Source organism: Sinocyclocheilus rhinocerous, unplaced genomic scaffold (assembly GCF_001515625.1).
Source record: "Sinocyclocheilus rhinocerous isolate Xijiao unplaced genomic scaffold, SAMN03320098_v1.1 scaffold307, whole genome shotgun sequence".
Classification (NCBI taxonomy): Eukaryota; Metazoa; Chordata; class Actinopteri; order Cypriniformes; family Cyprinidae; genus Sinocyclocheilus; species Sinocyclocheilus rhinocerous.
Window position 1 is genome coordinate 1,145,742 of NW_015662942.1, and position 12,788 is coordinate 1,158,529.

Genomic DNA, 12,788 nt, shown 5'->3' on the forward strand with positions numbered 1-12,788 from the left:
GATAGATAGATAGATAGATAGTACAGAATGATGGATGGATGGATGGATTGATAGATAGATAGAAGTACAGAATGATGGCTGGATGGATGGATGGATAGAATTACAGAATGATGAAATGATGGATGGATGGATGAATAGAAGATTAGACTACTGTAACTCACTTTATGCTGGGATTAGTCAAACAGCTTTATCCCGATTACAATTGGTTCAGAATGCTGCAGCTAGACTTTTGACCGGGGTTCATAAACGGGATCATATTACTCCAGTTTTACAGTCCTTACACTGGCTACCTGTGCATTACAGAGTAGATTTTAAAATTTTACTTATTGTCTATAAGTCACTAAATGGTATTGCTCCATCATATATCTCTGATTTATTGGTTGAGCACAATGTAACCAGATCCCTCCGGTCTTCAGAAGGATGGATGGATGGATAGAAGTACAGAATGATGGATGGATGGATAGAGTACAAAATGATAGATGGTTGATAGAAGTACAGAATGATGGATGGATGGTAGTAGTAGTACAGAATGATGGATGGATGATAGAAGCACAAAATGATGGATGGATGGATGGATAGAAGTATAAAATGATGGATGGATGGATAGAAGTACAAAATGATGGATGGATGGATAGAAGTATAGAATGATGGATGGATGGATGGATGGAAGTACAGAATGGTGGATGAATGGATGGATGGATGTATAGAATGTTGGATGGATGGATAGAAGCACAGAAGGATGGATGGATGGATAGAAGTACAAAATGATGGATGGATGGATAGAAGTACAGAATGATAGATGGATGGATAGAAGTACAGAAGGATGGATGGATAGAAGTACAAAATGATAGATGGTTGATAGAAGTACAGAATGATGGATAGATGGATGGATAGAAGTACAGAATGATGGATGGATTATAGAAGTACGGAATGGTGGATGGATGGATGGATGGTAGTAGTACAGAATGATGGATGATAGAAGTACAACATGATGGATGGATGGATAGAAGTACAGAATGATGGATGGATAGAAGTACAGAAGGATGGATGGATGGATAGAAGTACAGAATGATGGATGGATAGAAGTACAGAATGATGGATGGATAGAAGTACAGAATGATGGATGATGATAGAAGTACAGAATGATGAATGGATTGATGGAAGTACAGAGGGAAGGATGGATGAATGATGGATGGATAGTAGTGCAGACAGAGCGATAGACAGAATGATAGAATGATAAAACGCTGGGCAGGATGGACAGAGGGATGAGTAATTGGCTGAATAAATATTTGGATGGATGAAAGACGGATGTTTAGATAAATGGATGGATAATTGGATGAATAGTTGGTTAAATCGATGGATGGAAGGTTGGATGAATAAATATGTGGATGGATGAATATCTAAAAACACTGATGAATTGATAAATGGATGATAAATGGGAGAATATTCGGTTAAATGGATGGATGGAGTGATGAATAACTGGATGGATGATGGATGAATGGGTAGGTGGAGGATGGTCGGATGAATAAATATGTAGATGGATAGGCAGTTATGTGTATGTACAGTATGGATGATGGATGGATTGATATCTGGTTGAGTAAATGGATGGATGGGTGGATGGATGGACTGTTGGGTGAATAAATAGGTGCATGGATGGATGAGCTTGTGTTTCTCTCTTTCTTTTTCAGATCTGTGTGATTTGAGGAGCAGCTCAGAATGGACTGAAGCTTTAGATGAAGCCACAACTGAAACCTTGAAAAGTCCCCTTCCTCTGGAGGTCTTCAAGGTATGTGTGTGTGTGTGTTTTGGGAAAGTTAGAGCAATGTTTTACACAAAGCTCTTGAGAACTTTGACAACTGATATCTGTATGTGTGTGTTTCAGGATCACGCTGACCTGAGCACACACTCCTTCAGGGCAGGAATGAAGCTTGAAATGGTGTCACCCAAGGAACCCTTCCACATCTGCCCTGTGTCTGTAACTAAAGTATGCTTTCACACACACACACACACACACACTAGATGAAGGGTTATTATGCTAGAGGTTATAATTACTAGCCACCTACCCTGACATCAGTCTCTCTTTGTCTCACACATGTCTTTCTGTTCTGCAGGTCTATAATGAATACTACTTTCAGATCAGAGTTGATGACCTCACAGCTGAAGCCACGCCCACTCGTGCGGTGTGTCACGCTGACTCACCGGGCATCCTGCCAGTGCAGTGGTGTCTGAAGAATGGTGTTGGACTGGAGAGGCCACAAGGTGGGCGTGACAGTGTTAATGGGATTTTTGCTCTATTAAATTCATATTCACTTAACACGAGTCTTTATCAATGCTGTTTGCCTCTTATCTCAATTTTATTTTCAGTTCAGTGTGATTTATTGGTGTGGTATGTATTAGTATTGCCAAAGCATTTGCACTGCTGAAGCAGATAATGAAATTAGTAAAAATAATAAAATAATTAGTAAAATAATAATAATGGAAAATAAAGTCAGAAATACAAATAAAGTATAAAAAATCAATGTGAATGTTAATATAAAATAATACAAATCTAATGACATTACCTATCATTACACATAACATAAACATGAAAATAGAGTACAAATGATATAGTACAATTAAACTATATTTGCTCATAATATGTCTCGCTCTGTTTCTCTCACTCGCTCTGCCCCTCTTATCATCTCTCTATCTCATTTTTTTTTTCTCAATGTCTCATTTTCTGTCAGGTTTTGAGTCACAAGACTTCGATTGGGCGGACTATCTCAAACACACTGGCGCTGAAGCCGCTCCAGATGTGTGTTTCCCAAACGTAAGGCACTTTATCTTGATGTCCCCCCCCCCGCCTCGTCTTCAGATGAACGTGTGTGTGTGGTTTGATGGTGTCTGAATGAGGCTTTGGGATTTCTTCTTTATTAGATAAAGTCTGATGACAGTGTGCCAACTACTGGGTTTCCCCACTGCGATGTTGGTCACACTGACACACGCAAGGTGCCAAAAGATTGTTTTGTCTTTTAGAGAAATACCCCTCCCCTCTTGAGTTCAAAGTTGACTATGAACAACATAGTCAGGAACTATAAATTATGATGATTTCCTGGCAAGGGATACACTTCCTAAAATATATAAGTTTATATAGTTATGCATATATATATATATATATATATAAAAGTATGCATATATATATAAGTGATGTATACGTTTTTTTTTGTTAAACAGTATAATATATGAATAAATACATAAATAAAAATTGTGTAAGGACAATATGTACCTTTTTATTATTAAAATATTATAATAATAGTAATATACTTAATTTGTATTACCGTAAGTTGACAGTATGTTTTCTGTCTAACTTGTATTACCATTAGATACATAAATCGAGAAATATTTGTCATTATTTAAAAATTTTAATTATTATGAGCATAAATATTGTCACAAAGCAGCATTATGTGTGTGTGTGTGTGTGTGTGTGTCATGGGACATGATCTTTACTTAATATCCTAATAATTTTTGGCATAAAAGAAAAAATTATAATTTTGACCCATACAATGTATTGGTGGCTATTGCTACATTACAAATATACCCGTGCTACTTATGACTGCTTTTGACTGGTTTTTAGTTTTACATAAAAGATGTTACATAAAAGGTATATCTTTTCATAAAATCAACATATTTTTTTTCTCAGATTTTCTGCGGAGCCCCTATCTCTGACATGTAAACTAAGGTTAATTAATGATGTTAATTAATGTTTTGCATCATAAATGTTACTAGACACTCACAACTGAAACACTGAATCGACCAATCAGCATTTTAAAGCCCATCGAAATTCCACTAATTATGTTGGAATTAGAGACAAAAGCTGTGACTGCAGGCTTGTTTGTTGTTTATTTTGCACCAATTATCGGATGTAAATGGTGATAAGTTGTATGAATCTTGTTTTCCAATATTTTGGAGGACTCATTGAAACTTTTGTGTAAAAAAAAAAAAAATCTATTTTCCTCGACTATGTATCTGCCTCATTATCCAGTTTGTTTGTACTTATTGTGATATGCATTGTTTTATGTAATTGGACACATGGCGCTTCTCCACTGACCTATTTTTCTGCATTGTGTGTGATCAGGCGTCTCAGAGCAGGGGCTTCTGTAAGGATATGTGGCTTGAAGCCGTGAATCCACTCCAACCTTCCGAACTCTGCGTCGCTCGCATCACTCAGGTCAAAGGTCGGCTACTCTGGCTCAGACTGGAAGGTAGGAATAAACAGAGTACATACTGTTTGTTGACCTTCTTTACGTATTATTTAATAGAAATCTCTCAAGGCCATGATCTTAGAGTGAATACCAAAAGATATTACACACTGACATGTTGACACGGTTTTCACCTCTGCTCTCTGTCTTTGTTTTTAGGTCTGACTAAGCCGCAACCAGATTGCATAGTGGATGTTGAGAGCATGAATATCTTCCCTGTGGGCTGGTGTGAAGCTAATGGCTATCCGCTAACACATTTACTAAAGACAGTCTGTGAGTGTCAAGTACTGATGGTTTCTTATATGTCTTTGACTGCGACATATGCTTTCAATCTGACTTTACTTTATAAAAAGGAACATATTTTAAATGCTGCAACAAATTTGGCTTTTTAGCCATGTTTGCGTGAAAATCAGTTTGAGTTGCTAAAATTAAAATGTTAAAAAGGCATAATTCTGTTATTTATTTTAAAATATTTACATTTTTTAATATATATTTAAATAGATAGCAATACTTACATTTTTTAACAAAAAATTATTTTAACATTAAGTTGCAGCATAAACACAATGTGAAAAAATGGGTCCGAATAATTTCTGAATCCACTGTATATTTTTTGTACACTGTAAGAAAAAAAAATCAGTAGAAAAGCAGAAAACATTCCTTTAACCCTAAAACAAAACGTTTAAAAATTCGAAATACGAAAAAAAAAAAAACCTGTGAAAAAATCAATACAGAAAATTCCTTCATATTAACACACTTTTTTGCAGATTTTCTTTGACTGTATTCATACACTAAAATGTTTAATTGTTTATACACTGCTATTCGTAAATGCAATTTTTATAAAAAAAACTCTTGTATAGTAGGCTTGCCGCAATAGACGGTGTTGACGGTGATACCGGTGTTAAGCCGCAACACCGGTTACGTCACTTGCCCACCGCATCACCGACCCACACCGTCGTTTAGATTTTTTATAGTAATAAAAATCATTTAGTTCAGTAAAAGAACAGACACTACAATTAAAAACTGAACGCGGCTGCTCAATGCAGCGTGCCGAACGACAGTCGCATCACAGATCAGATTTCATTTCTCCAGTGAGGAGAGTGACGGTGGGAAAATTTCCTCACCGTCACAACCCTATTGTATAGTAAAACTGGAAAATTCATGGAAATTCTCTGGTGAAAAGATTTGGAGAGCTCTGAAAAATGTATGACAATGTGAAAAAAGGAATTTTTACCAATGAGATCAGTGCAACCTGATGGCAAAATACTGTAAACCAAGACAACTTTAATAAGACCTGTTGTACGTCATTTGTCGTGGATGGTAATAAAGCAATACAGTAATAACAGCTCTCACTTTTACATAAACAGTGCATATCGGACTCTGCTCTTTCAAAGCAAACCAAAAAAGATTTTTCATAATTTCAAGGCATTTTCAGAGAACAAAGAAAAATCCTTTCCAGAGAAATACCCCTACTTTCCCCAGTGAGTCATGTTTTTTTATGGTATTTCAGGTTTGCCTCAGAAGAAGATTGCCGTTGTTCAGCCTGAGAAACAGTGAGTAGATATACTCATGGACATTTTAACCATGAGCCTTTGTGGTTGTTTTGCTAGAAAGTGTGGGACTTTTTACCTAAACATGTCATGCATGAGACTCATCTACTTCTTGTTTTGAAAATATATGTTGATGCTGTATTTTTTTCATGTTCGATCATTTCTGTGGTTTTGAATAGGATGGCAATACCTTGATTTAGATTGATTGATTGTTTTTTTTAGGTTGGCCCCCTCACAGCCTCCTGATGCCCCTCTTAACCTGTGCTCATCCATGGATACAGGTTTACTAAATATTCTACCAATAATATCATTTTAATTCATGTCATATAAACATTGTCTACACAACTGGATTTTGTGCTAATATTGCTAATCTACTGTATGTGTTATCTAGGTTTGGTGAATGGAAAATACTGTTGTTCCCAGCTCTTCGTCAACCACCACTGTTTCTCTGGTCCGTATCTCAACAAAGGCCGAATCTCTGAGTTACCAAAGGCCGTTGGGCCCGGAAAGTGTGCTGTAGTCCTCAAAGAGGTACAGTCCTCTCTGACTTGTCGCAAATAATATGAAGAATTTGAGATTTTTTAAATGTACATGAATGTACACAATAAAGAAAAGTGTAGATGCTGAATCTGCAAGTTTTTCCACCAGTTTTAATCAATTATGCCTTCAATAGTTTATTTCAAATAGGGTATGATTATTATTTAATTACAATTCTACATTAACATGAGGTGATACAAGTTATGCATGCACAATAATTATAGAAATAAAAGAACAGTTGCCTACTAGCTGTGGTGCATATGCACATGTGTTTGTGTGTAGGTGTGTTTGAATGTTTGTTTATATTTATGTAACATGATTCCGATGTATTCACGGAGATGTTATTTTCTCACAGATTCTGATGATGTTAATAAACTCAGCATATAAACCCGGCCGTGTGCTCAGAGAGCTGCAGATGGTGGAAGACCCACAGTGGAACTGTCAGGAGGAAACCCTGAAAGCCAAGTATGAACACACACACATTCATGTTTACTTAGTTATCTAAATGACAGTATACCATAGACATTGATTCGTTTTATATAATGCTAATTTAGACAGACTAAACCCATCCGTAACAGAATAGGTTTTGTATTTTTAGAATTAAAAAGATTTATAAATATATTTTATAAAACAATGACATCAAATACAGGTTTTGTCAGATTTAGCTAACTTCTTATGACATAAGACAAATTATCAGATTGATGTAATTGTGCACTTGTATGTGGAAATATCTTTTTTCAACAGTTTTTTGTTTTAAATAAATTGTTTGTTAGTAGCTAGTATTCATTCTGCAAATTATTTTTTATTTATTTTTTTACAATTCATTATTTTTGTTGATTCAGTTGAAGTCACTCAACTATAATAGATGACTTTGTTTAGGGGTAAAATTGTGTGGTTGGAACAATATAATAATAATAATTATTATTAGTAGTAGTAGTAGTAGTATTTACTTTTATAAATAAGATTGGGAACTATTCTATTAAGTATTTAATTTTCAATTTAAATATTGTTCTTTACTATAATTAACAATTAATAAGATTTGACACATTCTATATACTAATTGAACAGAGAGTGAAATAATCACAATTTTATTTAAAAAAAAGTACTTCTTTTGTATAGAATCCCGTTTCATGGTAACATGGTAAAAAACATTATTGCAACTTTTTATCTCACAATTCTGACTTTTCTTCTCAAAATAGTAAGTTTGTATCTCGCAATTCTGACTTTTTATCTTACATTAAAAAAATGTACTTCTTTTGTATAGAATCCCGTTTCATGGTAACATGGTAAAAAACATTATTGCAACTTTTTATCTCACAATTCTGACTTTTCTTCTCAAAATAGTAAGTTTGTATCTCGCAATTCTGACTTTTTATCTTACAATTCTGAGTTAATACCTTGTAATTTTTTGACTCGCAAGGCTTTTTTTCCCTAAGAATTGTGAGTTTATATCTCGCAATTCTGACGTTTTTTCCTCAGAATTGAGTTTATTTCTATTATAGGCTTTCTCGAAATCCTATTTTTTTTATCAGAATTTGTAAATTGTGCAATTGTGCGTTTATAAGACAAAATTCCGAAATACAAACTCACAAGTCAGAGTTGTGAGATGTTAACTTGCAATTGCGAGATAAACTCACAATTCTGAGAAAAGTCAAAATTGTAAGATGTAAACTTGCAATTGTGAGAAAGAAAGTCAGAATTGTGAGATAATTACTTTTTTTTTTTTTTTTTTTCCATGGCGGAAACAAGCTTTGCGTACTTTTGTCTGATGACTTAAGCTTATTATTTCTGTTTACCTGCTCATTAAAAAGACTTTCCGATGCTATTGAGTCTGTGTGTGTGTGTAATTCTAAAAGCAAAAATATTACTGATAAATTAGTCAACATACAAAATTAAAGTGCATTCATAATGAACAGAGAGCTGTCCTTCATTTGCATAATGAGATTTTAAGCCAGCTGATTAGCATAGTCATGTGTATGTGAGCCGAATATCTAAAATGTTTCATTTTCATAATGTTCTTGATGGTGGAAACACATTTGCTTGTTTATAGATACAAAGGGAAAAGCTATCGGTCCACCATGAGGATCGTCCGAACAGCAGATCAAGTGTCGGAGTTTTGTCGTCGAGTATGCGAGCGACTTCAGTGTTGTCCGAATCTTTTCGGTCCAACAATCGTGTCCGACAAGTGCCCTGAAAACTGCTTCAGTCAGACCAAGACCAAATACAGTGAGTGTTTTATTCCTCTATGGTGATGAAAAGTGATGTTTGCTCTAACTTGGAATTAAAATGACATGTTTCTCAAGAGCAAGGTATTATTTTCTCCAGAAACACACACAGATACACTCAAACTCATACGTAGCTCTTGCTAACTGTCAATAATTGTGTGTGTGTGTGTTCATTTATGTCTGATGTAGCATATTACAAGAAGAGGAAAGTTGGACGCCCAAGTTTAGGGGAGAATGCACAGGACGGTGACATGACCAAACCAGCACGACGCCGAAAGAAACGCAAAGCCATCTTTGTCCAGAAGAAACGACGCACTTCCATTGTGGGATACCACACCACAGAGTCACCTCAGGTCTGCCAAACCAAAAACACACACTCAGAAATATTCACTTGCATCTCACTTGTAACTCCTGCGAGTAAGCAAATGCAAGCGCATATAAAAGTACAAAAGTGCATATGTTTCCAACGACAAATATTTTGTATGTGCGCACTAAACATGAAATGTTGCATAATCACAGCCAACCACAACACATTTTGTTTAATTAACTATGCAAAGCAGGTACTTTGACCAATTAGATTTTTGTGTGGGTGGAGTGCACTGCAAAAATCATTTATTTTAAATCATTATTAATAAATTATTATTTTAAATGGAACAGTCATTTTCACAGTAAAAATATCCAAACATTCTTAAAATGTCAAATGAATGCTTTACTTTAAGCTTTTATATAATGCATTTTAATCCATTAATTATGACATCAACCACAGCTATAATACATTATAATACTTATCTATCACATTTGTTACATAGAACATATAATGCATTAATGCACACATGACAACCAATTTTAGATGTAACAAGGAATCTGCAAATATTATAATGCATTTTAACTTTGGTTAAAATTATTTATGAAAATATATAATGCATTACAAACATGCATTATGAATACCTTTATAATGCATTATACATAAAGGCATGGAATAAAGTGTTACTAAAAAATGGCAACTATTTATGTTTTGATTAATATACTATTCTTTTCTTGTTTTAACTATATTTGTTTAATATTTAATTTTAGTTTTATGCTAAAACAACTAAAAAAACTCTCAGTGGGGTAAAAACTAGATTTAATTCAAGACTGAAAAGATTTTATTTATTTTTTGATAAGAATCCGTTTTCTCAAGTAAATTGATCTGTTCTAAGGATTTTTAGATTCTTTTTTTTTCTGGATATTAAGACAAAAATACAGATTACTGATCAGTGACTGAATTACTTTGTTTCAGCGTGCAAGAAACCAGCCAACTGTTAAAATTTATTATTTTTTTTATCCGATTAACATGGAAAAGATATGATTTTTTAATGTTATCGCACATCAAGCCTGGTTAAAGTCAAACTCGGTGTTAGTAAAATTTTGCCCACAAAAAAAATGTGATGTAACGATGCACAAAGCGCCACTCACACAGAAAACACTTTAAAATAACCAAGCGGCATTCTGTTGGTCAATATGACAAATTTGCGTGAAAAACTTGAACCCAACACAGAAACTATGTGGGGAAGAAACTGATGTGAAATTTCCAATTGTGTATTCAAATTATATTTGTGGCCAAGAAATGTAGCCAAACAATGGTAAATGTGACCACACCTTAAGATCTAGTGTAAGACTTTTCCTGTTTCTTCACAGGATAGCGATTATTACTATGATGATGAGGAAGAAGATTTTGAGGAGTGGGGCAGTGAAGTGAGTTCCAGCTCACCGCGTGAGGAGGCCTCTGCCCACTCCTTCAAGGACATCCCGAGGAGAGGAAGACCACCGCGCCGTGCTGCTCTTCAGCGCAGGGCGACCCATCCAGGGCCAGAAACCACCGACAGATCCTCTCCCAGAAGAACCACACGCTCTGTTTCTTACAGCCAGAACCAGACGGCCAAAAACACACACACAAAGGTAAAACGTCTACATAGACTTAATGTGTAAATTAATTTTCTAAATGTAAGATCTTTCATCTATATCAGATTCTATTAGTTAAGCTGAACTGTGCTTGTGTGCATATGTAGACTGAGAGATTTGAAGAGGAAGATCGTCTGGTGTTAGAGAGGAATCCTCTGGAATGGAGCGTCTCTGATGTGGTTGACTTCATCACATCCACAGATTGTGCCTCTCTAGCAAAGATATTCCAAGAGCAGGTACAGTACACTAACTAACCTATCATTTGGCCCTTCTTTGGGGCCTACTTCATATCAAGTTATCAAGAAAATATTTAGATTTCTAGGCTAATCATTGTGCAGTCAGTATGACAGAGGACATCTAGAATGCATTGCTTTTTATTGAAATCAAAATTGACCCTTTTTACTTTGTTTTGCTAATGTTCTTGGTCTATGGTGGTCTTGGTCTTGGTCTACATTTGCTCTCAGGGTGTGCAAAACTGAAGCAAACAAGAACAAGCAAAACCGGTAAAACAAAATCAAATATTTATGTTAACCCATACACCTTTTTTCCTTCTCAAGGACATTGATGGACAGGCCCTGTTGCTGCTGACCCTTCCTACAGTCCAAGAATGTATGGACCTAAAGCTCGGCCCCGCCATCAAACTCTGTCATCAGATCGAGCGAGTCAAAGTGGCCTTCTACTCCCAGTTCGCTAACTAAGCTAACCTTCTTGGCGGACATAAATCAACAGACACCTATGTATTGTGCTCAGGGGATATAAAGAGTCATTCCATCTGTCAGGAAACCTCAGGTTGCCTCATACCGAATGGATTTTTTTCGATATGAGATTTAGTCATGGAATATGACATAATTTCTGCTTCCCTGCTAAAGAAAACTGCTGAAGGTTGCTGGTTTTAGCTGGTTTGAGCTGGTCTACCTGGTCTCCCAGCCTAGTCAAACTGACCTTTAGAGGATTTAACTGGATGGCCAGCTGGTCAAGTACCAAAAACCTCTTTAAAACAACCTTCCACTCTTGAAAATAAAGGTTCCAAAAGGGGTTTTTCACAGTGATGCCATAGAAAAACCATTTTTGGTTCCCCAAAGAATCTTTCAGTGAACAGTTCTTCTTTTTTTCTTAGTGAGAAGAACCTTTTCCCACTATTAAGAACCTTTTGTGGAATGGAAAGATTCCAAGGATGTTAAAGGTTCTTCAAGGAACCATTGTTGCCAATAAAGAACCTTTATTTTTCAAGAGTGCAGTTTTTTTCAGCAGTGTGGTGAAGACAAACCAAACAATCTAGGGGAAGTTTAGGTTTGGTTGGAGTTCCAGAAGTTTCAAAAGAACGTCTCTAGTATGAAGACATCCTCTATGGGAATAAGTACTCATCTAAACTGAAAGGCAGTTCAACTGTGAAAAACCTCCAACCCCTGAATTCACTGCAGAACTATCTGAAATTGTATTCGTCTTTTAAGACCAAATTATATTTATAATGGCGAATTATATATGAAGTATTAACTTCGGAAGTGAACTAATATATTTGTAATATTTATTTTGTTCTGATAAACTATTTTTAAAATGTTTGTTAGGAGGTTAGTGACGATTTACCACCTGAAAAATCTAGGTTTGGCAACTTGCATAATGAATTAGGGAATATTATTAATATCAAGACTGATATTTGATATAAACTTTAGATGTTGTTTCAGTACTGCCACGCCCCTTGCTCCGTCTTTCAGCAAAAGCTTTTTGGCTAAATGTACTCCCTCATGTTGTGGAAGCTGTCCTCAGTAAAATGCGCAGCACACAATAGCAAATTGGAGTTATAATGCTCAGGAACAGAGTTAAAAAATAAATTGCAACCACTGTTTCCTGACATCATCAGCGTTCAGAAGCTCAAACAAAGACGTTTGGGCACGGAGGTGAAAAAAAACAGCATTTCAGGCAGTCGCACACCAGACGAGAAGCGCAGCGTTGCACCACGTCTTTAAAATTCGAACACATTATTTTCTATGAGTGTATGCACACCGGCGCCGCCGTTCGGCGTCTGTCCGCAGTGCCTTTTGAGCGCTTCTCGTCCAGTCTGCGACCGCCTTTAGACATGCGGAAAACGTGATGCTACAGCACAGCAGCTCTTCTTCTTCGTTTTGTCTGATGCACTAACTCTGCAGCAGCACTTCTTCTCCGTCGTCGTCTTGCCTGATGCACTCAACCAAGCGTTCTAACCACGACCTCGCCCCTCCCCACCCCCCAACCATTAGAATTTCTGTAGGCGGGAATTATTTTAATGACATAACAAAGCCCGGAAACCAATGCTGTAGTCCAAA

The 12,788-nt window shown here is 36.0% G+C and overlaps 1 protein-coding gene across 3 annotated transcripts in view; it reads left to right on the forward strand.

The window, feature by feature from the left end:
- Window positions 1-11,518, forward strand: part of sfmbt2 (Scm like with four mbt domains 2) — a 45,291-nt gene extending 33,773 nt beyond the window's left edge. For all 3 annotated transcript variants that reach the window (XM_016538700.1, XM_016538702.1, XM_016538701.1), the window contains 15 exons: window positions 1,689-1,786; window positions 1,883-1,984; window positions 2,112-2,259; window positions 2,727-2,809; window positions 4,115-4,241; window positions 4,398-4,511; window positions 5,746-5,788; window positions 6,008-6,066; window positions 6,177-6,316; window positions 6,678-6,787; window positions 8,373-8,548; window positions 8,737-8,900; window positions 10,225-10,485; window positions 10,596-10,724; window positions 11,046-11,518. In XM_016538700.1, the coding sequence (XP_016394186.1) occupies window positions 1,689-1,786; window positions 1,883-1,984; window positions 2,112-2,259; window positions 2,727-2,809; window positions 4,115-4,241; window positions 4,398-4,511; window positions 5,746-5,788; window positions 6,008-6,066; window positions 6,177-6,316; window positions 6,678-6,787; window positions 8,373-8,548; window positions 8,737-8,900; window positions 10,225-10,485; window positions 10,596-10,724; window positions 11,046-11,186 (1,895 nt within the window). In that variant the 3' untranslated portion in view covers window positions 11,187-11,518. The remainder of the gene's footprint in view (window positions 1-1,688; window positions 1,787-1,882; window positions 1,985-2,111; window positions 2,260-2,726; window positions 2,810-4,114; window positions 4,242-4,397; window positions 4,512-5,745; window positions 5,789-6,007; window positions 6,067-6,176; window positions 6,317-6,677; window positions 6,788-8,372; window positions 8,549-8,736; window positions 8,901-10,224; window positions 10,486-10,595; window positions 10,725-11,045) is intronic.
- The last annotated feature ends 1,270 nt before the right edge of the window (window positions 11,519-12,788 follow it).